Source organism: Tachyglossus aculeatus, chromosome 6, assembly GCF_015852505.1.
Source record: "Tachyglossus aculeatus isolate mTacAcu1 chromosome 6, mTacAcu1.pri, whole genome shotgun sequence".
Taxonomy (NCBI): Eukaryota; Metazoa; Chordata; class Mammalia; order Monotremata; family Tachyglossidae; genus Tachyglossus; species Tachyglossus aculeatus.
Genome location: NC_052071.1, coordinates 35320405 through 35345813, shown reverse-complemented (window position 1 = coordinate 35345813; position 25409 = coordinate 35320405). Strand labels below are relative to the sequence as shown.

At 52.1% G+C, this 25409-nt stretch overlaps 1 protein-coding gene across 1 annotated transcript in view; it reads right to left on the bottom strand.

Annotated features, from left to right (window-relative positions):
* The window catches only part of LOC119929546 (metabotropic glutamate receptor 6-like), a 47433-nt gene that overhangs the window by 9421 nt on the left and 12603 nt on the right, over window positions 1–25409 (bottom strand). The window contains exons 7-17 of the mRNA XM_038747719.1: window positions 16539–16670; window positions 16017–16124; window positions 12485–12511; window positions 11869–12249; window positions 10437–10653; window positions 10127–10262; window positions 9895–10049; window positions 8029–8169; window positions 7213–7413; window positions 6882–7021; window positions 5467–6402 (exon numbers count right to left, since the gene is read on the bottom strand). Coding sequence (XP_038603647.1) covers window positions 5467–6402; window positions 6882–7021; window positions 7213–7413; window positions 8029–8169; window positions 9895–10049; window positions 10127–10262; window positions 10437–10653; window positions 11869–12249; window positions 12485–12511; window positions 16017–16124; window positions 16539–16670 — 2574 coding nt within the window. The remainder of the gene's footprint in view (window positions 1–5466; window positions 6403–6881; window positions 7022–7212; window positions 7414–8028; window positions 8170–9894; window positions 10050–10126; window positions 10263–10436; window positions 10654–11868; window positions 12250–12484; window positions 12512–16016; window positions 16125–16538; window positions 16671–25409) is intronic.

The window sequence follows — 25409 nt, the reverse complement described above, 5'->3', positions numbered from 1 at the left end:
GGGGGGGCTCGCAGTCATTCATTCAATGTATTTATTGAGCGCTTACTGTGTGCAGAGCACTGGGCTAAGCGCTTGGGAAGTACAAGTTCATTCATTTCCCACATGGATCTCACAGCCTTAATAATAATAATAATAATAATAATGATGACATTTATTAAGCGCTTACTATGTGCAAAGCACCGTTCTAAGCACTGGGGAGGTTACAAGGTGATCAGGTTGTCTCACGGGGGCTCACAGTCATTCATTCATTCATTCAACGTATTTATTGAGCGCTTACTGTGTGCAGAGCACTGGACTAAGCGCTTGGGAAGTACAAGTTCATTCATTCAATCGTATTTATAGAGCGCTTACTGTGTGCAGAGCACTGGACTAAGCGCTTGGGAAGTACAAGTTCATTCATTTCCCACATGGGTCTCACAGCCTTAATAATAATAATAATGACGACATTTATTAAGCGCTTACTATGTGCAAAGCACCGTTCTAAGACCTGGGGAGGTTACAAGGTGATCAGGTTGTCCCACAGGGGGCTCACAGTCATTCATTTATTCATTCATTCAACGTATTTATTGAGCGCTTACTGTGTGCAGAGCACTGGACTAAGCGCTTGGGAAGTACAAGTTCATTCATTTCCCACATGGGTGTCACAGCCTTAATAATAATAATAATAATAATAATAATAATAATAATAATAATAATAACATTTATTAAGCGCTTCCTATGTGCAAAGCACCGTTCTAAGCACTGGGGAGGTTACAAGGTGATCAGGTTGTCTCACGGGGGCTCACAGTCATTCATTCATTCATTCAACGTATTTATTGAGCGCTTACTGTGTGCAGAGCACTGGACTAAGCGCTCGGGAAGTACAAGTTCATTCATTCAATCGTATTTATAGAGCGCTTACTGTGTGCAGAGCACTGGACTAAGCGCTTGGGAAGTACAAGTTCATTCATTTCCCACATGGGTCTCACAGCCTTAATAATAATAATAATGACGACATTTATTAAGCGCTTACTATGTGCAAAGCACCGTTCTAAGACCTGGGGAGGTTACAAGGTGATCAGGTTGTCCCACAGGGGGCTCACAGTCATTCATTTATTCATTCATTCAACGTATTTATTGAGCGCTTACTGTGTGCAGAGCACTGGACTAAGCGCTTGGGAAGTACAAGTTCATTCATTTCCCACATGGGTGTCACAGCCATAATAATAATAATAATAATAATAATAATAATAATAATGACATTTATTAAGCGCTTCCTATGTGCAAAGCACCGTTCTAAGACCTGGGGAGGTTACAAGGTGATCAGGTTGTCCCACGGGGGGCTCACAGTCATTCATTCATTCATTCAACGTATTTATAGAGCGCTTACTGTGTGCAGAGCACTGGACTAAGCGCTTGGGAAGTACAAGTTGGTAACACATAGAGAACGGTCCCTACCCAACAGTCTTAATCCCCATTTTGCAGATGAGGTAACTGAGGCCCGGTGAAGTGACTTGCCCAAAGTCCCACAGCTGACAACTGGCGGAGCTGGGATTTGAACCCGTGACCTCGGGCTCCAAAGCCCGGGCTCTTTCCACTGAGCCATGCTGCTCCTCAGAGAAGTGAAGTGACTTGCCCAAAGTCACCCAGCTGACAAGTGGCGGAGCCGGGATTTGAACCCACGACCTCGGACTCCCAAGCCCGGGCTCTTTCCGCTGAGCCACGCTGCTTCTCAATAATCGTACCCCGTCTTACAGATGGGGTAACCGAGGCCTGGCGAAGTTGAGTGATTTTCTCCAGGTCACACAGCGGACAAGGGGCAGACAAGCGTTGCCAACTTGTTCTTCCCAAGCGCTTAGTCCAGTGCTCTGCACACAGTAAGCGCTCAGTAAATACGATTGAATGAATGAAAGAGACAGAATTAGAACCCAGATCCTTCTAACTCCCAGGCCCACGTTCTAGCCACTAGACCATGCTGCTGTTTTCTCTGTTTTCTCCCCCATTCCCTTCCTCCTTGCTCTCGGTATCTTTTTCCCGCACCAGGCCAACTCCTTATCTTCATCATCATCATCATCAATCGTATTTATTGAGCGCTTACTATGTGCAGAGCACTGTACTAAGCGCTTGGGAAGTACAAATTGGCAACGCATAGAGACAGTCCCTACCCAACAGTGGGCTCACAGTCTAAAAGGGGGAGACAGAGAACAAAACCAAACATACCAACAAAATAAAATAAATAGGATAGGTATGTACAAGTAAAATAAATAAATAGAGTAATAAATATGTACAACCATATATACATCTATACAGGTGCTGTGGGGAAGGGAAGGAGGTAAGATGGGGGGATGGAGAGGGGGATGAGGGGGAGAGGAAGGAAGGGGCTCAGTCTGGGAAGGCCTCCTGGAGGAGGGGAGCTCCCAGCAGGGCCTTGTCTTCTTTTCCTTGGCCCCCATATAGGCCAAGGACTGCGCCTGTCCCGATTAATTCATTCATTCGATCATATTTATTGAGCGCTGACTGTGTGCCGAGCACTGTACTAAGCGCTTGGGAAGTACAGATCGGCAACATGCAGAGACGGTCCCCACCCGACAATTTATATCAAAATAATACTGGTGGTATGTGCCAAACGCTGTACCAAGCCCTGGGGTAAATAAAAAATAATCAGGTTGGACACGGTCCCCGTCCCACATCAGGCTTGCAGACTAAAGGCGTGGCTCGGTGGGAAAAGCCCCGGGCTTTGGAGTCAGAGGTTGTGGGTTCGAATCCCAGCTCCGCCACATGTCTGCTGTGTGACCTGGGGCAAGTCACTTAACTTCTCGGCATCTCAGTTACCTCATCTGTGAAATGGGGATGATGACTGTGAGCCCCATATAGGCCAAGGACTGCGCCTGTCCCGATTAATTCATTCATTCGATCGTATTTATTGAGTGCTGACCGTGTGCCGAGCACTGTACTAAGCGCTTGGGAAGGACAGATAGGCAACATGCAGAGACGGTCCCCACCCGACAATTTATATCAAAATAATACTGGTGGTATGTGCCAAACGCTGTACCAAGCCCTGGGGTAAATAAAAAATAATCAGGTTGGACACGGTCCCCGTCCCACATCAGGCTTGCAGACTAAAGGCGTGGCTCGGTGGGAAAAGCCCGGGCTTTGGAGTCAGAGGTCGTGGGTTCGAATCCCAGCTCTGCCACATGTCTGCTGTGTGACCCTGGGTAAGTCACTTCACTTCTCGGAGTCTCAGTTCCCTCATCTGTGAAATGGGGATGATGACTGTGAGCCCCATATAGGCCAAGGACTGCGCCTGTCCCGGTTCATTCATTAATTCATTCAATCGATCATATTTATTGAGCGCTGACTGTGTGCCGAGCACTGTACTAAGCGCTTGGGAAGGACAAATCGGCAACTGACAGAGACAGTCCCCACCCAACAATTTATATAAAAATAATACTGGTGATATGAGCCAAACACTGTACCAAGCCCTGGGGTAAATAAAAAATAATCAGGTTGGACACGGTCCCCATCCCACATCAGGCTTGCAGACTAAAGGCGTGGCTCGGTGGGAAAAGCCCAGGCTTTGGAGTCAGAGGTCGTGGGTTCGAATCCCGGCTCCGCCACATGTCTGCTGTGTGACCTTGGGCAAGTCACTTCTCGGAGTCTCAGTTCCCTCATCTGTAAAACGGGGATGATGACTGTGAGCCCCACGCGGGACAACCTGATCACCTTGTATCCCCCCCAGCGCTTAGAACAGTGCTTTGCACATAGGAAGTGCTTAACAAACACCATCATTATTATTATTATTAGAGGGGAGGGAGAACAGGTATTGAATCCCCATTTTACAGATGAGGAAACTAAGGCACAGAGAAGGGATCTACACATGGGCGGACGGCAGATAAGTGGTGGAGATGGGGTTAGGGTTCGAGTCTATCCATTAGGCTCTGTTGCTTCCCCGTTTCCACCCCCGCACTCGGAACGGCGCTCCACACAAGCACTTAACAGTGCTTAACGCTTAACAGCACAAGCACTTAGAACAGTGCTTTGCACATAGTAAGCGCTTAATAAATGCCATTATTATTATTATTATTATTATTAACGAATCCCATAATTAGTAGGATGACCCTCTTAGCTCTCGCTCATATTCCTTGCTTCTAGTCTATCCATTAGGCTCTGTTAGAGAAGCAGCGTGGCTCGGTGGAAAGAGCCCGGGCTTTGGAGTCAGAGGTCATGGGTTCAAATCCTGCTTCCGCCACTTGTCAGCTGTGCGACTTTGGGCAAGTCACTTCACTTCTCTGTGCCTCAGTTCCCTCACCTGGAAAATGGGGATGAAGACTGTGAGCCCCACATGGGACAGTCTGTTCACCTTGGAACCCCCCAGCGCTTAGAACGGTGCTTTCATCATCAATCGTATTTATTGAGCGCTTACTATGTGCAGAGCACTGTACTAAGAGCTTGGGAAGTCCAAGTTGGCAACATGTAGATGTAACATCTGGCTCTAGATGTTGCCAATTTGGACTTCCCAAGCTCAACATAGTAAGCGCTCAACAAATGCCATCATTATTATTACTACTACTCTCTGGGCCTCAGTTCATCATCATCATCATCAATCGTATTTATTGAGCGCTTACTGTGTGCAGAGCACTGTACTAAGCGGTTGGGAAGTACAAGTTGGCAACATATAGAGACAGTCCCTACCCAACAGTGGGCTCACAGTCTAAAAGCTTTGCACATAGTAAGCGCTTAATAAATGCTATTATTATTATTATTATTATTATTATTATTGCTTCCCTGTTTCTACCCCAGCACTCGGAACGGCGCTCGACACAAGCACTTAAATACCATGATTATTAGGATGACCCCCTTAGCTTTCGCTCGTATTCCTTGCTCCTCGGCCCCGCGCCTCTCTTCCCGCTCCGTTCGGCCCGGCTTTCTCCTCGGACTCCCCTCGGGGTCCACCCGCCCATCCCACCCTTCCGTCTCTGCCAAACCTCCCTTCCCTTCCCCACAGCACCTGTATATATGTATATGTGGTTGTACATATTTATTACTCTATTTATTTATTTTACTTGTACATTTCTATCCTACTTATTTTATTTTGTTGGTATGTTTGGTTCTGTTCTCTGTCTCCCCCTTTTAGACTGTGAGCCCACTGTTGGGTAGGGACTGTCTCTATGTGATGCCAATTTGTACTTCCCAAGCGCTTAGTACAGTGCTCTGCACATAGCGCTCAATAAATACGATTGATTGATTGATTTTACTTGTACATCTCTATCCTATTTATTTTATTTTGTTGGTACGTTTGGTTCTGTTCCCTGTCTCCCCCTTTTAGACCGTGAGCCCACTGTTGGGTAGGGACTGTCTCTGTGTGTTGCCAATTTGTACTTCCCAAGCGCTCAGTACAGTGCTCTGCACATAGTAAGCGCTCAATAAATACGATTGATTGATTGATTGATTGATGGATTGATTCCCCGCCCGCGCCCCCGGACTCACTTTCTCGGCGGACTGGGCCGTCCCGAAGAAGATGGGCACGAAGGCGAGCCAGACGACGCAGGTGGTGTACATGGCGAAGCCGATGGGCTTGGCCTCGTTGAAGGCCTCGGGGACCCCGCGGGCCTTGACGGCGTACACGGTGCAGGTGACCATGAGCAGGATGCTGTAGCTGAGGCAGCAGACGAGCGACAGGTCGGACATGTCGCACTTGAGCACGCCCCGGGCCCGCTCGGGGTCGGGGCCGCGCTGCTCCTCGTAGTCGACCACGCTGCGGGGCGGCCGCACGCCCAGCCAGGCCGCGGCGGCCACCACCTGCACGGACGTCAGGCCGAAGGTGATGGCCAGCTGGGAGGCGGGGCTGATGAAGCGCGGGGGCCTCACCGACCTCTTGCCCCGCTCGAAGATGCGATAGATGCGGTTGGTCTTGGTGAGGAGGGCGGAGTAGCTGACGGCCGTGCCCAGGCCCAGGAAGAGGCGGCGGCCGGCACAGACGGCCACCCCGGGCTCGGCCACCATGAGGAACGTGATGAGGTAGACGAGGAAGATGCCCGCGAGCAGCGCGTAGCTGAGCTCGCGGCCCGAGGCCCGCACGACGGGCGTGTCGTTGAAGCGCACGAAGGCGGCCAGGACGCAGCCGGTGGCGGCCATGCCCAGCACGGCCAGGAGGACGGGCAGGGCCGCCCAGGGCGAGCTCCACTCCAGCTTGACGATGGGCGTGGGTCGGCAGCCGGTGCGGTTCTCGGTGGGCCGCATGTCGAAGGGGCAGGCCTCGCAGCTGAACTCGTCCAGCCGGTACCGGTAGCCGTCGCACAGCTCGCAGTGCCAACAGCAGGGCACCCCCTTCACCATCTTCTTCCGCTCCCCGGGCCCACAGGGCTGGCTGCACACGGAAGGGGGCACCTCCGGCCGGCCTCCAGACCACCGCATCTCTTCCGTCTGGCGGGGGCCGCCGAGGGGGAGAGCCGCGGTCACCTTGGGGCCGGCTCGGAGACGGGGGAGCGGGGGGGATGTGGCGAGCAGCAAAGGCGCCCGCTTCGGGCACCCTGCAGCTCAACGGCGGACTTCGGCTCCTGGGCTACTTAAGGGGGTTGCCACAGGCCACCTGAGCTGCTAGGTGACCGGCTGCATCAGGCCGGGGGAGGCGGGGGGACAAACAAGCCCCTTTTCCCGGGGTTGCCTCCTTCGACGGGAGGGTCAGTGGGGAGAGGCAGGCTGGAATCCGCGGGGAGAATCTGGCCTGGAGGCCGGTTCGAGGCCCCAGTCGTCCGGCCTCCGGCCCCCATCGAGCCCCCCACGACCCCCGGCCCCCCCCAGGACCGGTCCGGGGGTCTCGTGAGGTGGGGACAAGCGCTTAGTACAGTGCTCTGCACACAGTAAGCGCTCAATAAATATGACAATGAATGAATGACGCTCACGTTCAGCCGCAGGAATCCGGTCCACTGGCCGATGGCGTGATAGCCGGGGGCGCTGCCGTTGGTCAGCTGGAACTGGAAGATGTCGTAGCGGCCGGGGGCGTCACCGTTCTCGTTGAACATCACGGGGGTCCCGGCGCTGCCTAGACGTGGGTCCACCCGCCCCCGACGGGGGGGTCTCTGAGCGCTCGGGCGGGCCTCGGCTTCCTCCCGCCGGTCTCCACGTCCGGCCCAATCCTCGCCCCGCAAACGTCCCCAGAGAGACCGTCCCGGCCCTGAGTGGGCCCTCCCCTGCCCCCCAGCCCGCCCCTGCGGTAGCCTCGTCGGTTCTCACCGTTGAAGTTGACGGCGCGGATGTACTGCAGCAGCCGGCGTCCGTTGGAGGGGTCCATGCTCGGACAGACGCCAGCCTGGCCCGGGCACAGAGCCCGGTGCAAACTGTGCAGCGCGTGAGCCACCGCGTACACCGCGTCGATGACGAACTGGACTTTCCCTTCCTGTTCGTAGGCCGAGTCCCGCCCGATCCGCTCTTCACCTGCCCCCGGGGTTAAAAAGGTCAGCCGGAATCGGGGTCGACATCATCCACATCTTCCTCGCTCCCCCACCCTCTCTCTCGTTTGGGGGTGAGGAAGGGACAGACAGGGCCCTTCTTTGGCAAAAAGTACTTTAACAAAGCGTGTTTAGGGAGCCCTGCGCTCCGCATTTGGGGAACATGAGACAATATCAGGAAAAGATATCACCCCTGGCCTCAAAGGACTTAACGGGGAAGACAAGGAGAAGACGCCCATTTTAACCAACGGTTAAAAGGAGCGTGAAAGGTAAGAGAAGTGGAAATAGATACATCCCCAAGCATGCCGAGGGGACCGAGGGAACCTCGTCGGGGAGGAGATATGGAGGGTTTTTAGGAACGGGAAGGACCCGGCTTGGTAAAGGAGACAGGGAAGGGAGTTCCACGCGGGGAGAAAAGCGTCAACAGTGAGCGGAGGAGAAGGGAGAGTTAAGAGTGAGAGGTGGCGGGCAGGGAAATTTGCTTCATTAGGTCGGGGGAAGAGGAGGCTAGGAGATTTCATCCCCAGAGCCAAGCCGGCTCCGAAGCGGAGGCCTCGGGCAGCTCCAGCAGCTCCTCTTCTTCCCCATTAACGCTTCTCACCAGTGCACTTGCGGGAGGATCCTTCGCGTTGGGTCCCCAGATGGGTCAGCTGGCAGTGGAAATTGTCCTCCCAGAACTCCGCGAACCAGATGTTGCGCCGATTGTTCTCCAGGGAGCGGCTGGTGAAATACTGGTCGAAGCCTGGCCCGGCGCCGAAAGGGCAGACGGCACCACCAGTCAGTCGGCGGCATCCATCGAGTGCTTGCCGTGCGCGGAGCACTGTGCTAAGTGCCTGGGAGGGGACGGTGTAACGGAGCCGGCGGACACGTTCCCTGCCCACAGCGAGCTCACGGTCTACAGGGAGTGTCTTATCTACCTCCAGCCCTGCGCCCGGTGCTTACTGAATTCAGAACAAGTTCATTCATTCATTCAATTCAGTCGATCGTATTTATTGAGCGCTTACTGTGTGCAGAGCACCGGACTAAGCGCTTGGGAAGTCCAAGTTGGCAACATCTAGAGACGGCCCCTATCCAACAGCGGGCTCACAGTCTAGAAGGCTGTGCTTACCAAATCAATCAATGGTATTTATTGAGCGCTTACTGTGTGCAGAGCACTGTACTAAGCGCTTCGGAAGTACAAGTTGGCAACATCTAGAGACGGCCCCTATCCAACAGCGGGCTCACAGTCTAGAAGGCTGTGCTTACCAAATCAATCAATGGTATTTATTGAGCGCTTACTGTGTGCAGAGCACTGTACTAAGCGCTTCGGAAGTACAAGTTGGCAACATATAGAGACAGTCCCTACCCAACAGTGGGCTCACAGTCTAGAAGACTACCAAATGTCACGACTACTAGAATAATGGGAGGGAATGGCATTTGCGGGGGAAACCAAGTCCTCTCCCCTACGGGTGGCCACACCGCTTCCCCTGGATCACCTCCTCTTCCCAGCAGTCACCCAGGGGAAGCGGTGTGGCCTACTGGACAGACTACGGGCCTGGGGGGTCCGAAGATCGCGGATTCGAATCCTGGCTCCATCACTTGCCTGCCGTGTGACCTCGGGGAAGTCACTTCACTTCTCTGCGCCTCAGTTACCTCATCTGTAAAATGGGGATCAAGACTTGGAGTTCCCTGTACTTCCCAAGCGCTTAGTACAGTGCTCTGCACACAGTAAGCGCTCAATAAATACGATGGAATGAATGAATGAATGAATGTGGGAAAGGGGCTATGTCCAATCTGATTACCTTCTATCTACCCTAATTCATTCATTCATTCAATCGTATTTATTGAGCGCTTACTGTGTGCAGAGCACTGGACTAAGCGCTTGGGAAGGACAAGTTGGCAACGTAAAGAGATGGTCCCTTCCCAACAGTGGGCTAACAGCCTAGAAGGAATGCTAATGCTTTGAACAGTGCTTGGCACCTAGTAAGCGCTTAACAAATATAGAGAAGCAGCGTGGCTCAGTGGAAAGAGCCCGGGCTTTGGAGTCAGAGGTCATGGGTTGCCAACTTGTACTTCCCAAGCGCTTAGTACAGTGCTCAATAAATATGATTGATTGATTGATTGATTGATGGGTTCAAATCTCGGCTCCGCCAACTGTCAGCTGTGTGACTTTGGGCAAGTCGCTTCACTCCTCTGGGCCTCGGTGACCCCATCTGTAAAATGGGGATGAAGACTGTGAGCCCCCCGTGGGACAACCTCATCACCTCGAAACCTCCCCAGCGCATAGTAAGCGCCTGATAAATGCCATTATTATGATTGTTTTATTTTTTCTCCCAAAGTAATGGAAGGGAAGGGGGAGTGAGAGAAGATGGAGGTGAGCGATGAGGGTTTTTTTCGCCCTCTCTGTGGAGCGGGGCTGACCCTGCGAGAGAGGAGCAAGGCTTGGCGTGAGTCCTACTGGGTTCTGCGGGTGGCAGGGCCTGCTCACCATCGATGGAGGCCCGTTTGGGTAAAACGGTGACGGCTCCCTCGGCCACATCCTCCAGGTCTAAGATGGGTGAAGTCTTGGCGCCCCAGCTGTCCGAGCCCACCCAGAGAAAATGCCCTGTCAGGTTGGCGCGACGGGCGGCCTCCAGCACTCGTCTGCGGGGAGAGAGGGTGAGCCAGACCTTCCCCCACCACCCCCCCTCACCCACCCGCCCGCTTCCCGGGACCCTCACTTGATGTCATCCTCGTTGGCGAAGACGACGATGCCCCGGGCGCTGGATGTCTCCATCAGCCGACCGATGAGCTTGTCGAACTCTCCTGGCTTCGGCTCCCGCGGGATCTTGATGGATTGGGCGATGCAGACCCCACCTGTGGCTTCCTTGTGTCAGAACTTCCTGGTTCGTCCACATCTTAACCCTGCCCCCTCCACACCCCCCAACCTCCCTCCCCATTCTCTCCCCCGGGATCCCCTCTCGGGGGGCCGCGATCCTCTAGCCCCTCGGAGGGCCCTCCTCGGCCCCCGGGGCCCGCCCTTCCACTCACCGGCCTCGCGGGAGATCTGCACGAAGGCCTCGACCCCGCTCTCCCCGTAGTTGCCCTCGGAGGCGAGCGTGGAGACGTAGTTCCACCCCAGGGCCTTGACAATGTCCACCATGGCCTGGGCCTGGTAGGAGTCGGGGGGCACCACCCGCGAGAAATAGTCGTAGCGGCTGTTGTCGCTGAGCTCCGGCGCGGTGGAGGCGTAGCTGATCTGGGGGATCTGGTGGGAGGGAGAACCGGAGGATGAAAGCCCGTCCCCTCTCCCCGCCACCACCGCTCCTCACTTACTTGTCCTCTCCCACGGGGTCAGCTCTTTCCCTTGGTGAAATCGGCTAAACACGGGAGAGCGGGGCTGCCCTTTTCACGTTATTCATTTATTAAATCGTATTTAGTGAGCGCTTACTGCGGGCAGAGCACCGTTCTCAGCACTTGGGAAGTACAAGTTGGCAACAATAACAACAACGTTGGTGCCCGGGGACCCAGGGGTGGAAAGGGTGAGGTCCGATCGGGACGCCGGGGCAGGGATCTGGCCCTTCCGTTCTCGGCTGGATTTGCATGATACCCATTAGGGAGATTAATCCCAGGGATTGGGGGATTTTTAGCCAAATGAGGAAAGGCTGAAGGTCAGAGAGAAGTACGGAGCATTCTGGGGGCGCGTGGGCCGAGGGCAGGACCAGAAACAGAGCCCTGGGGGGGGGGGGTGTCTGCTTCCAGATCCTCTTGGCTAGGGCTACTGGCCCCACGCCCCAAGCCCCAGCAGGGGCCTTCCCCAATCAATCAATCAATCAATCGTATTTATTGAGCGCTTACTGTGCGCAGAGCACCGGACTAAGCGCTTGGGAAGTCCAAGATGGCAACATCTAGAGACGGTCCCTACCCAACAGTGGGCTCACAGTCTAGAAGGGGGAGACAGACAACAAAACAAAACATATTAATAAAATAAATAGAATCAATATGTACAAATAAAATCAATAAATAGAGTAATAAATACGTAAATATTTATTGAGCACTGTACTAAGCATTTGGGACCGTAAATTCCGATAGAGTTGGTAGACACGCTCCAGCGTGGCTCAGTGGAAAGAGCCCGGGCTTTGGAGTCGGAGGTCACGGGTTCTAATCCCGGCTCCGCCAGGTGTCGGCTGTGTGACTTTGGGCAAGTCACTTCTCCGTGCCTCAGTTCCCTCATCTGTAAAATGGGGATGAAGACTGGGACAACCTGATCAGCCTGGAGCCTCCCCAGCGCTTAGAGCAGTGCTTGGCACATCATTATTCCCCCTTCTAGACCGTGAGCCCACTGTTGGGTAGGGACCGTCTCTATATGTTGCCAACTCGTACTTCCCAAGCGCTTAGTCCAGTGCTCTGCACACGGTAAGCGCTCAATAAATACGATTGATTGATTGATTATTAGTATTCCTCCCCCCAGCATCCCTCTCACCGCAAAGAGGCGCAGCACGTTGGCCACCATTATGGAGACGGAGCTGGCGGACGCCCCGATGACCCCGACGACGCGCTCCGGCTTGGGCACCACGGGCCGCCGGCCGTCGGAGCAGCGCAGCTCGGAGGCGTCCCTCTGGATCAGGGCCTGCACGAAGCTGAGGGACTGCTCCAGGGCGTAGGTGTCTCGGGAGCAGGTGTCCAGGATGCGGGCCCCCAGCGTCAGGTTGGGCAGCAGCTCGGGGTCCCTGTTGATCTGGTCCAGGGCGTAGAGCATGGCTTCCAGGCGATGAATGCCCTTCTCCTTCTTGACCTCCCCGCAGGGCACCCCGGCGGGGCCTCGGGCGTGGACGGGGAACAGGCCCCCCAGCGTGACGTCCCCCTCGATCCGGATCGACTGAGGCCGCGGGGGCCCGGGGGCCCCAGCCGGGCCCCTCGGGGCCAGAAACGGGAGGAGGAGGAGGGAAGGAAGGAGGACCAGGAGGCGCGCCATGATCGGGGCACGGGCTCCTCGCAGCCTGAAGGGAGAGAGGACGGAGTGGTGTCGGGGCACGGGGGGTGCAGGGTTCAAATCCCGGCTCCGCCACCTGTCAGCTGGGTGACTTTGGGCAAGTCACTTCACTTTCCAGACTGTGAGCCCACTGTTGGGTAGGGACCTGTATATATGTTTGTACATATTTATTACTCTATTTATTTATTCATTCATTTTATTTGTACCTATCTATTCTATTTATTTTATTTTGTTAGTATGTTTGGTTTTGTTCTCTGTCTCCCCCTTTTAGACTGTGAGCCCACTGTTGGGTAGGGACTGTCTCTAGATGTTGCCAACTTGGATTTCCCAAGCGCTTAGTACAGTGCTCTGCACATAGTAAGCGCTCAATAAATACGATTGATGATGATGACTGTCTCTATATGTTGTCAACTTGGACTTCCCAAGCGCTTAGTACAGTGGTCGCACAGCAAGCAATTAGAGTAGAACCCAAGTCCATGCTCTCTCTACTAGGGCCTCACAGCTTCTCCCCTTTCCCAGGGCCCACTAAGGGAGAAGCCTGGCTGGGCAGGGAAGTCCTGCTAAGGGGACGAGCCCGGCCCCGCCGGGAGGAGCAGCGACGGGGGGATTCGGAGGCCGAGAAAGAAGGGGCGTGTGAGGGCACCAGGGGCAAATGGGCCCCAATATCCATCTGGGATGACGAGTCTCCTCCTCGAAGGAAAGGACGGATCCTTCCCTCAGACTGGCGTGAAGGACACCGACCTGAGGTCGCTGAGAAAGCCACTTCTGATGGGTCTCACCACTTCATTAGTGGTGAGCCCTGCTGAGCCCTGCTGAGAGCTCACCTCCTCCAGGAGGCCTTCCCAGATTGAGCCCCTTCTTTCCTCTCCCCCTTGTCCCCCTCTCCATCCCCCCGCCTTACCGCCTTCCCCTCCCCACAGCACCTGTATATATGTATATATGGTTGTACATATTTATTACTCTGTTTATTTATTTATTTATTTATTTTACTTGTACATTTCTATCCTACTTATTTTATTTTGTTGGTATGTTTGGTTCTGTTCTCTGTCTCCCCCTTTTAGACTGTGAGCCCACTATCGGGTAGGGACTGTCTCTATGTGATGCCAATTTGTACTTCCCAAGCGCTTAGTACAGTGCTCTGCACATAGTAAGCGCTCAATAAATACGATTGATTGATTGATTGATTCATTAGCCCCAGATTAGCCCCCCAACCCCACCCCATCCCAGGGTCCAGGTGTCTCCATCCAGCCCCGCTTCCCCTAAGCCCGGCAGGTCGTCTCTGACTCCATCTGCCGCTCCTCCTTCCTGCCTCTCTCAGCCTCCACCATCTCCCACTCCGGTCATTTAAACTAGAATTCGTGTGGAAGTCGGCTCCTTCCTTCGGACGGCGGGGCCGGAGAGCCTACGGCGGGCGGGATGGGGAGGGCCTTGAGGTAGTAATAATAATAATAATAATGTTGGCATTTGTTAAGCGCTTACTATGTGCAAAGCACTGTTCTAAGCGCTTGGGGGGGGGATACAAAGTGATCAGGTTGTCCACGTGGGGCTCACAGTCTTCATCCCCATTTTACAGATGAGGTCACTGAGGCTCAGAGAAGTTAAGTGACTTGCCCCAGGTCACACAGCAGACAGGTGGCGGAGCCGGGATTCGAACCCATGACCTCTGACTCCAAAGCCCGGGCTCTTTCCACTGAGCCACGCTGCTTCTCTGAAAGGAAGTGGCCCTGAGGAGATGGAGGTCAAGGCATCTTGTGGTTGGGTAAACGGTTGAAGTAAAGCCCCTGTTCCCGACGCTCAAATCCTCTCCTTATGGGATGACAACAGATTCCCCTGCAGCTTGTTTTCCCCACACATCGTCATCATCATCAATCGTATTTATTGAGCGCTTACTGTGTGCAGAGCACTGTACTAAGCGCTTGGGAAGTACAGGTTGGCAACATATAGAGACAGTCCCTACCCAACAGTGGGCTCACAGTCTAAAAGGGGGAGACAAAACCAAACATACTAACAAAATAAAATAAACAGAATAGATATGTACAAGTAAAATAAATAAATAAATAAATAGAGTGCTCAATAAATACGATTGATTGATTGATTGATTTCCCTGCCTCCCCTGGGTTCCGCCCCCACTTTCACCTGGACCCTGGAGTGTGCCCCATGTTGATCGAAGGGCCCCCCAAGATGATGACACGGCTGTCCCCCTCTGGAAGGGGGTCTTTGGAGGGGTTAATTGGGCTGGCTGGAGCCCCAGCTGGAGGAAGGAAGGGGACGGATTCGGCCAAGCCACCTAGACCCTGCATCATCCAGCTAGCAAGCCGGATGATAGAGAATCAATCAATCAATAAATCAATCGTATTTATTGAGCGCTTACTGTGTGCAGAGCACTGTACTAAGCGCTTGGGAAGTACAAGTTGGCAACATATAGAGACATTCCCTACCCAACAGTGGGCTCACAGTCTAAAAGGGGTGGGGGGGGGGGTGGGGGGGGGAAGCAGCGTAGCTCAGTGGAAAGAGCCCGGGCTTTGGACTCGGAGGTCATGGGTTCAAATCCCGGCTCCGCCACTTGTCAGCTGGGTGACTTTGGGCGAGTCGCTTCACTTCTCGGGGCCTCAGTTCCCTCCTCTGGAAAATGGGGATGAAGACTGTGAGCCCCACGTGGGACAACCTGATCACCTTGTAACCTCCCCAGTGCTTAGAACAGTGCTTTGCACCTAATATCTATCCTATTTATTTCTATCCTATTTATTTTATTTTGTTGGTTTGTTTGGTTCTGTTCTCTGTCTCCCCCTTTTAGACTGTGAGCCCACTGTTGGGTAGGGACTGTCTCTATATGTGTTGCCAATTTGTACTTCCCAAGCGCTTAGTACAGTGCTCTGCACATAGTAAGCGCTCAATAAATACGATTGATTGATTGATTAATAAGTACTTAATAAATGCCATCATCATCATTATTATTATTATTAGCAACAGCTCCGAGCAAACAATCCCACGAAATAGAGTTTGCCATCCTCTCCCCGACCCCGTTTGGGAGACCTGGACCCACCCCCCATCCTCCTTAACTCATCAGTCTCCCCTGCTCCCCCGTCCCCATTCAGAACCCCACCTATGCTGTGCTCGCCAAACCTCAGCCTGGATCCTTAGGATCTGCTGGCTACTCTCCTCAGGTACAGCGTGGCTCAGTGGAAAGAGCCCGGGCTTTGGAGTCAGAGGTCGTGGGTTCAAATCCCAGCTCCGCCAACTGTCAGCTGGGTGACTTTGGGCAAGTCACTTCACTTCTCTGGGCCTCAGTTCCCTCATCTGTAAAATGGGGTTGAAGACTGTGAGCCCCCCGGGGGACAACCTGATCACCTTGTAACCTCCCCAGCAGTTAGAACGGTGCTTTGCACATAGTAAGCACTTAACAAATATTATTATTATTATTATTATTATTACTAGCAGATCCACAGTGGGAGGCCAGCCACCAGCCCCACTGCCCCAGAAACACCCAGGGCAAAAAAGGCTTGAGTTTGGGGAGAACAAATAAGGCTCCCCTCAGAACTTGGGTTTAGAGGGCTCGGTGAGGGGGAAGTTGGGGCATCGGGCAGGCCCCCCTCAGCCTCACTCACTCCTTTGCCAACGAGCCTCTCCCGTCCTCAAACCTGCCTCCGATCTCCGGGGACGGAGGCCCACTCGCTGACCGCTCCAAGCTTCTGAGCGCCCGGTTCTGTCTGCTCTCTTGGCACCCAGACGGGATCCCAGATGGTGCCCTAGGAAAGAATCCACCAGGTTAATGCCCCCCAGGCCAGTAATAATAATAATAATAATAATAATAATGGCATTTATTAAGCGCTTACTATGTGCAAAGCACTGTACCTCAGGGGAGGGAACCCCCGGGTTAGCATCCCAGGATAGTACCTCAGGTCAGCATCCCCCAGGTTAGCCCCACGGGCCAGTATCCTCAGGTTAGTGTTCCCCTCAGGTCAGCTCCCCGGGTCACCCCCGCAGCCCAGCCTCCCTCGGGTCAGTACCCTGGTCATCACCCCACCATTCACTCATTCAATCGTATCTATTGAGCGCTTACTGTGTGCGGAACACTGTACTAAGCGCTTGGGAAGGACAAGTTGTCAACATATAAAGACGGTCCCTACCCCAAAGCGGGCCAGGTCAGCAGCCCGACTCACCTCCCCTATCCGAGAATGCCGGTCACCCGCCTCGCAGCCATTGCACGGGTCCTCACAGGATGGAAGAGAGCAGGATGCCCACCTCTGTTCTCCACTCTGATCCCCCAGACCCTTTTTCCCCGGTTGCCAGCCCTGGAGCCGTGGAGGGACAAACCCCGGAGAGGTTGCCACCTCCCAAGCACTTAGTACAGTGCTCTGCACACAGTAAGCGCTCAATAAATACGACTGATGATGATGATGATGAGGTGGGGCGGAGGGGAGCAGGAACTCAGAACCCGTGTCAACCCGGGAGCGGGGAGAGAGCCCTCCAGCCTGCCGGTGAAATCCTCTCTAAAAGCCACATGCTCTAATGCACTCAGATCTAGGACGGATCGGATTTATTTGGGGAAGAGAAAAGCCATCGCACGCGGATGAGCACCCGTGCCCCCCAACCTCCCTCTGTCCCCCGTCACCACAGTTTTTAGACTGTGAGCCCACTGTTGGGTAGGGACTGTCTCTAGATGTTGCCAACTTCTACTTCCCAAGCACTTAGCCCAGTGCTCTGCACACAGTAAGCGCTCAATAAATACAATTGATGATGATGATGATCACTAGTTCTTTTACAACCTCCGCCATCCGGGGCTGCTCAGTGCTTGCTTCTCCCGGCCCTCTGCCCGCCCAAAGCCCAACCCAGCTGTGCGACTGACCTCAGGGAGATGCCCAGAGCATGCAAAGACCAGAGACAAATCCCAGGGCTTTGGGGAGTGGGCTATAATAAAATTCTCACAATATCTCCCTTAATTCTCTCATTCTGACTCACCCTCTCTTTCTCCTACTATTTATTCCTCTCTTTTCTCAGGCTTTATATTTTTCTCCCACCTCTCACTGGTAAATCCATTTTCCCTTTCTCGTTCTGTCTCTTCCCGAGTGTCCACAAACGCTGTTGTCCACCCCCTTTTCTCTCTTTTTCTGACTTTTTCCGTCTGTCTGTCTCTCCCCACCGCTTCTGTTCCTTCAGAGGTCAATTTGTCCCAACTCCCTCATAGACGGCAGTTGGGCGGGTGGGAGGAGGTCGTCCAGAACGGCGCTCCATCAGACAGTGGCCGTGACTCTAGAGAGCAAGAAGAGATCCAGAGAGAGAGAGGGATTTAATGCCGTCTAGTACAGAGCCCTTCAGTGGGAGGATAGGAGGAGAGCGAATGGTAAAGGAGGAAACCAGGACACCGTCCCGCTCCGATAATGGACGTAGCTAAAAGCTAAATCAATCAATCGTATTTATTGAGCGCTTACTGTGTGCAGAGCACTGTACTAAGCGCTTGGGAAGTACAAGTTGGCAACATAGAGAGACAGTCCCTACCCAACAGTGGGCTCACAGTCTAAATAAATTACAGCTGAGGGCCTAGCCTAGTGAAAACAGCCTAGGTTTAGGATGTCAGAGGACCCGAGTTCTTATCCCGGTTCTGCTAGTTTTCTGCTGTGTGACCTTGGACAAATCTCTTAATGTCTCTGGGACTCACCTTCTTCGTTTGTAAAATGGGGATTCAGTACCGGTTCTCCCACCCCTTAGACTGTGAGCCCCATGTGGGTCAGGATCTGGGCCCGATCATACTAACTTGTTTCGATCCCAGCGCTTAGTACGTTGCTTGGCACGTAGTAAGCACTTAATAAATACCACAATTATTATTCTTAAGTCATCATTTTCCCCTCTCCTGCCTCAATTAATCAATCAATCATCTTTATTGAGCGCTTACCGTGTGCAGAGCACTGTACTAAGCGCTTGGGAAGTATAAGTTGGCAACATATAGAGACGGTACCTACCCAACAGTGGGCTCACAGTCTAAAAGAAAAAAAATGAAGAACCAGAGCTGGATCTTTCTTTCAATTTTCAAAGGAAAATTTCATTTGCCTCCCAAATCCTGGGATGAAAATTTCATTTTCATTTATATGTTGCCAATTTGTACTTCCCAAGCGCTTAGTACAGTGCTCTGCACATAGTAAGCGCTCAATAAATACGATTGATGATGATGATGATGATTTGCCTCTGCTCCACCTCATTTCAGTGGGTTTTTTTTTATTTTGGGTTTTTTTATGGTATTTGTAGAGAAGCAGCATGGCTCTGTGGAAAGAGCGCGAGCTTGGGAGTCAGAGGTCATGGGTTCTAATCCCGGCTCCGCCACTTATCAGCTGTGTGTGACTTTGGGCAAGTCACTTCACTTCTCCGTGCTTCAGTTACCTCATCTGGAAACCGTCTCTATGTTGCCGACTTGTACTTCCCAAGCGCTTAGTACAGTGCTCTGCACACAGTAAGCGCTCATGAATGAATGAATGAATGGAAAATGGGGATTAAGACTGTGAGCCCCATGTGGGACAACCTGATGACCTTGTGTCTCCCCCGGCGCTTAGAACAGTGCTTGGTACATAGTAAGTGCTTAACAAATACCAAAATTATTATTATTATATATAATATAATAATATATTGATAATATTAATATCAATAATATATTATTATATTAGAGAAGCAGCGTGGCTCAGGGGAAAGAGCACGGGGTTTGGAGCCAGAGGTCAGGGGTTCAAATCCCGGCTCCACCAATTGTCAGCTGTGTGACTTTGGGCATGTCACTTAACTTCTCTGGGCCTCAGTTCCCTCATCTGGAAAATGGGGATTCAGACTGTGAGCCCCCCGTGGGACAACCTGATCACCTTGTAACTTCCCCAGCGCTTAGAACAGTGCTTTGCACATAGTAAGTGCTTAATAAATGCCATTATTATTGTTATTATTATTAAGTGCTTACAGTGTACCAGGCACTGTACTATGGGGATGAAGACTGTGAGCCCCACGTGGGACAACCTCATGACCTTGTATCCCCCCAGCGCTTAGAACAGTGCTTTGCACATAGTAAGCACTTAATAAATGCCATTATTATTATTACTATGTGCTGGGGTTGATACAAACTAATCAGGTTGGACACAGTCCATGTCCAGTATGGGGCTCACGTCTTAAACCCCATTAACACTGCCCCATTTATCATCTAGCATCCAGTTGTCTACTCTGCCTTCCCATCTGTTGTACTTTCCCAAGAGCTTAGTTCAGTGCATCGCACTGCTCAATAAATAATCCTCCTCCTCCTCCTCCTCCTCCTCCTCCTCCTCCTCCTCCTCCTCCTCCTCCTCCTCCTCCTCCTCCTCCTCCTCCTCCTCCTCCTCCTCCTCCTCCTCCTCCTCCTCCTCCTCCTCCTCCTCCTCCTCCTCCTCCTCCTCCTCCTCCTCCTCCTCCTCCTCCTCCTCCTCCTCCTCCTCCTCCTCCTCCTCCTCCTCCTCCTCCTCCTCCTCCTCCTCCTCCTCCTCCTCCTCCTCCTCCTCCTCCTCCTCCTCCTCCTCCTCCTCCTCCTCCTCCTCCTCCTCCTCCTCCTCCTCCTCCTCCTCCTCCTCCTCCTCCTCCTCCTCCTCCTCCTCCTCCTCCTCCTCCTCCTCCTCCTCCTCCTCCTCCTCCTCCTCCTCCTCCTCCTCCTCCTCCTCCTCCTCCTCCTCCTCCTCCTCCTCCTCCTCCTCCTCCTCCTCCTCCTCCTCCTCCTCCTCCTCCTCCTCCTCCTCCTCCTCCTCCTCCTCCTCCTCCTCCTCCTCCTCCTCCTCCTCCTCCTCCTCCTCCTCCTCCTCCTCCTCCTCCTCCTCCTCCTCCTCCTCCTCCTCCTCCTCCTCCTCCTCCTCCTCCTCCTCCTCCTCCTCCTCCTCCTCCTCCTCCTCCTCCTCCTCCTCCTCCTCCTCCTCCTCCTCCTCCTCCTCCTCCTCCTCCTCCTCCTCCTCCTCCTCCTCCTCCTCCTCCTCCTCCTCCTCCTCCTCCCTCAGTGGAAAGAGCCCGGGCTTTGGAGTCAGAGGTCATGGGTTCAAATCCCAGCTCTGCCAATTGTCAGCTGTGTGACTTTGGGCAAGTCACTTCACTTCTCTCTCATCTGTAAAATGGGGATTAAGACTGTGAGCCCCATGTGGGACAACCCAATCACCTTGTAATCTCCCCAGCACTTAGAACAGTGCTTTACACATAGTAAGTGCTTAATAAATGCCATTATTATTATTATTATTATTATTAGGGAGTAAAAGGCTCTTCTAACCAACTTACTCACTACATCTCAATCTCATCTATCTCACCGCTGGATGCTGCCTTTGGCCCGGAACGCCCTCCCTCTTCGAATCCACTGGACAATTACTTTCCCCACCTTCAAGCAGCGTGGCTCAGTGGAAAGAGCCCGGGCTTGGGACTCAGAGGTCATGGGTTCTAATCCCGGCTCTGCCACTAATCAGCTGTGTGTGACTTTGGGCAAGTCACTTCACTTCTCTGGGCCTCAGTTCCCTCATCTGTAAAATGGGGGTGAAGACTGTGAGGCCCATGTGGGACAAGCTGATTACCTTGTATCTCCCTCAACGCTTAGAACAGTGCTTGGCACATAGTAAGCGCTTAACAAATACCAAAATTATTATTATTATTATTGAAGGCACATCTCCTCTGATAGGGCTTCCCTGACTAAGCCCTCATTTCCTCTTCTCCCACTCCCTTTGGCATCACTTTGCATTTGGATTTGCTTCCTTTATCCACCCCTCTCTCAGCCTCACAGCCCTTATGTACCCACCTAGAATTTATTTATTTAATGTCTGTCTCTCCCTCCAGGCTGTAAGCTTGCTGTGGGCAGGGAATGTGTCTACTAACTCTGTTATATTGAACTCTCCCAAATGCTCAATAACGATGGTATTTGTTAAGCGCTTACTACATGCAAAGTACTGTTCTAATAATAATAATAATGACGGTATTTCTTAATCGCTTACTATGTGCAAAGCACTGTTCTAAGCGCTGGGGGGATACAAGGCAATCAGGTTGTCCCATGTTGGGCTCACAGTCTTTATCCCCATTTTACAGATGAGGTAACTGAGGCACAGAGAAGTGAAGTGACTTGCCCAAAGTCACACAGCTTACAGTTGGCGGAGCCAGGATTTGAACCCATAACCTCTGACTCCAAAGCCCGGGCTCTTTCCACTGAGCCACGCTGCTTCTCTGCGCTGGGGAAGTTACAAGGTGATCTGGTTGTCCCACAGGGGGCTCACAGTCTTCATCCCCATTTTACAGAAGAGGTCACTGAGGCCCAGAGAAGTGAAGTGACTTGCCCAAAGTCACACAGCTGACAGTTGGCGGAGCTGGGATTTGAACCCATGACCTCTGACTCCAAAGCCCGGGCTCTTTCCACTGAGCTAAGCTGCTTCTCTGCGCTGGGGAGGTTACAAGGTGATCAGGTTGTCCCACGGGGGGCTCACAGTCTTCATGCCCATTTTACAGATGAGGTCACTGAGGCTCAGAGAATCAATCAATCGTATTTATTGAGCGCTTACTGTGTGCACAGCACTGTACTAAGCGCTTGGGAAGTACAAGTTAGCAACACATAGAGACGGTCCCTACCCAACAGTGGGCTCACCGTCTAGAAAGTGAAGTGACTTGCCCAAAGTCACCCAGCTGACAGTTGGTGGGGCAGGGATTTGAACCCACGACCTCTGACTCCAAAGCCCGGGCTCTTTCCACTGAGCCGCGCTGCTTCTCAGTACAGTGCTCTGCACTCAGTAAAGATACGATTGATTGATTGATTGATTGATCTTTTTTGGACCAGACAAGCTAAGGAGCAGAAGTCCAGAAGTCCAGACGGCAACCATCTAAAAAGTCTTCCCTAAAAAGTCCCCCTTTTAGACTGTGAGCCCACTGTTGGGTAGGGACTGTCTCTATATGTTGCCAACTTGGACTTCCCAAGCGCTTAGTCCAGTGCTCTGCGCACAGTAAGCGCTCAATAAATATGATTGATGATGATGAACCAGAGACGGCAATGAGACGTTTTGTTGCCAGAGGCGAGAGGAAGGGATACAGTAAACAGCTGAACCATAATGTGAGAAAAAGACAGAGGGAGGAGAAGGATGTCCCTAGGCGGTTACACTCTAGACGCTCACTTTGTTTGCCTACATGGTAGGAGGGCTCTGGGCAGGACTCTGTTTCAGGCACAACTGTCTCCCACCTCATTAGACTGTGAGCCCACTGTTGGGTAGGGACTGTCTCTATATGTTGCCAACTTGTACTTCCCAAGCGCTTAGTACAGTGCTCTGCACACAGTAAGCGCTCAAAAAACACGATTGATGATGATTAGAGGAGCAAGCAAGGCTCTGCTTTGTGTATTTTCAACACAACTGTGGGCCCTGGGAGGGGCCTGTGGGGTTGCCTGGCCTGAGGAAACCTCTCACCTTGGCTCTTTTTAATCTTTATGGTATTTGTTAAAACGTTTACTATGTGCCAGGCACTGTACTAAGTGCCGGGGAAGATCATCATCATCATCAATCGTATTTATTGAGCGCTTACTATGTGCAGAGCACTGTACTAAGCGCTTGGGAAGTACAAGTTGGCAACATAAGGCGGGGGGGTGAATGAAGATCGCTTCCCCTTCCTCCCGGCCTCTCAGCAGGGAGGGTGGATGAACGAGTGAGGCCTTGCCTCTGTTGTTGATACAAGATACAAGCTAATCAGATTGGACATCGTCCATGTCCCACCTGGGGCGCACGGCCTCAAACCCCATTTTACAGATGCGGTAACTGAGGCGCAGAGACGTTAAGTGACTTGTCCAGGGTCATTCGGCAGACGGATTCGAACTCAGGTCCTTCTGACACCCAGGCCTGTGTTCTATCTAATAGGCCGTGCTGCTTTTCTTTGGAGCCCCCTGGCTCGGACCTTGATGGGGAGAGAACGCCCGCTCTGCCCCTATTTCTTCATTCCCTCGACCTCTAGAGCCTGTGCACTGAGACCACCACGGTGTCACAGAGACAACAACAGAGGCGAGGCCTCACTCATCATCAATCGTATTTATTGAGCGCTTACTATGTGCAGAGCACTGTGCTAAGCGCTTGGGAAGTACAAATTGGCAACATATAGAGACAGTCCCTACCCAACAGTGGGCTCACAGTCTAGAAGGGGGAGACGGAGAACAAGACCAAACATACTAACAAAGTTCATGTTAGTACTCACGAGTACTCACGAGTACTCACTCGTTCATCCGCCCTCGCTGCTGAGAGGCCAGGGGGAAAGGGAAGCGATCTTTATTCACCTCCCCTGCCTTATGTTGCCAACTTGTACTTCCCAAGCGCTTAGTACAGTACAGTACACTGAGGCCCAGAGAATCACTCTGCACCACAGCAAGCGCTCAATAAATACAATCGAATGAATGAATGAAAGCCAAAACATGGAGGATTCTTGGCCCACAGATCGGCGTCCTGTGCTCCAGTCTGTTCTCTACGCTCCCTGCCTTTGTAAGTGCTTAATAAATGCCATCATTATTATTATTATTATCAGCTAGTCCGCAAGGGCTGGACAGAGGGAGTCCCCCTGGGTCCAAACTTCGAAACCGGCCGAAGGAGAGACAGAGAGGGTTTGAACATCTAGGGAAGTTTGGCCTTGGGAGGATCCATCCCCCTTCTTCTGGAATTCTGTCAGCTCCTCTAAATCCCAAGCCCCAATTCCCATCCCTCCCGCCCTCCCACGCCGCTTTCTCCCCTCCTCTCCTTTCGCCATCTCCCTCCCTCTCTGAGCAGCAAGGTGCTAACTGTGCAGCTACTTTCAATTCTTATTAAAGGCAGATTAAAAAACCCAACGCTTAGAGTCAGGAAAGCCACAGAGTTCAACTCCCCCTCAGTCCAGGGCTCCCTTCTTGCTGTGCCAATACCTCCGGCAGAGAACAGAGGCAGACACCAAGTGTACTTTGTGTATTCTCCTCTAAAGGACAGGTCCAGGGAGCAGATCAAGGCCCAAATTGAGGAAGATCTCATCTTCTGGTCCCACATCTTCCACAGATCTATAAAGGAGCCATTATAAAGTAGCCTTTTAGACCGTGAGCCCACTGTTGGGTAGGGACTGTCTCTATATGTTGCCAATTTGTACTTCCCAAGCGCTTAGGACAGTGCTCTGCACATAGTAAGCGCTCAATAAATACGATTGATGATGATGATGATAAATTATTTATAATAACATCTGTCTCCCCCTGTAGACTCTAAGCTCGCTGTGGGCAAGGGAAAGCAGGGTCAACCACCTCTGTTGTGTTGTCCTCCCTCAGACGTTTAGTACAGTGTTTTGCACACAGTAAGTGCTTAATGAATACCATTGCTTGACTGACTGATCTCAGGGAGCTTTTCCGTTCTCACCTGCTATCATCTTCCTCTGATGGCCCCCCAAATTCAGGGGTACAGATTTTCCACCTACCAAACTCAAGAGTTCAGGCTTTTCTTCCTGTCAACCTGTGGGACAACCTGATCACCTTGTAACCTCCCCTGCACTTAGAACAGTGCTTTGCACGTAGTAAGTGCTTAATAAATACCATCATCATTATTATTATTATTACCCCAGCATGTAGTACAGTGCCTGGCACAAAGAAAGTGCTTAAGGAGTGCCAAAAAATAAAGTTAGAGGGGTAATGCTTGTCAGCTGGCTCCCTCCGTGACAGTTTTAAAAAGGAAGCGGCCCCTCCCTTCTTCCACCCTGGACTCTCTCCACTTCTTTCTGCCTCCTCCTCCTCATCAATCGTATTTATTGAGCGCTTACTGTGTGCAGAGCACTGGACTAAGCGCTTGGGAAGTCCAAGTTGGCAACATATAGAGACAGTCCCTACCCAACAGCGGGCTCACAGTCTAAAAGGGGGAGACAGAGAACAAAACCAAACATACTAACAAAATAAAATAAATAGAATAGATATGTACAAGTAAAATACAGAGTAATAAATATGTACATACATATATACATATATACAGGCTCCTCCATTCATAATAATAATAATAACAATAATAATAATTAAGCCACACAGCTGATAATTGGTGGAGTCGGGATCTGAA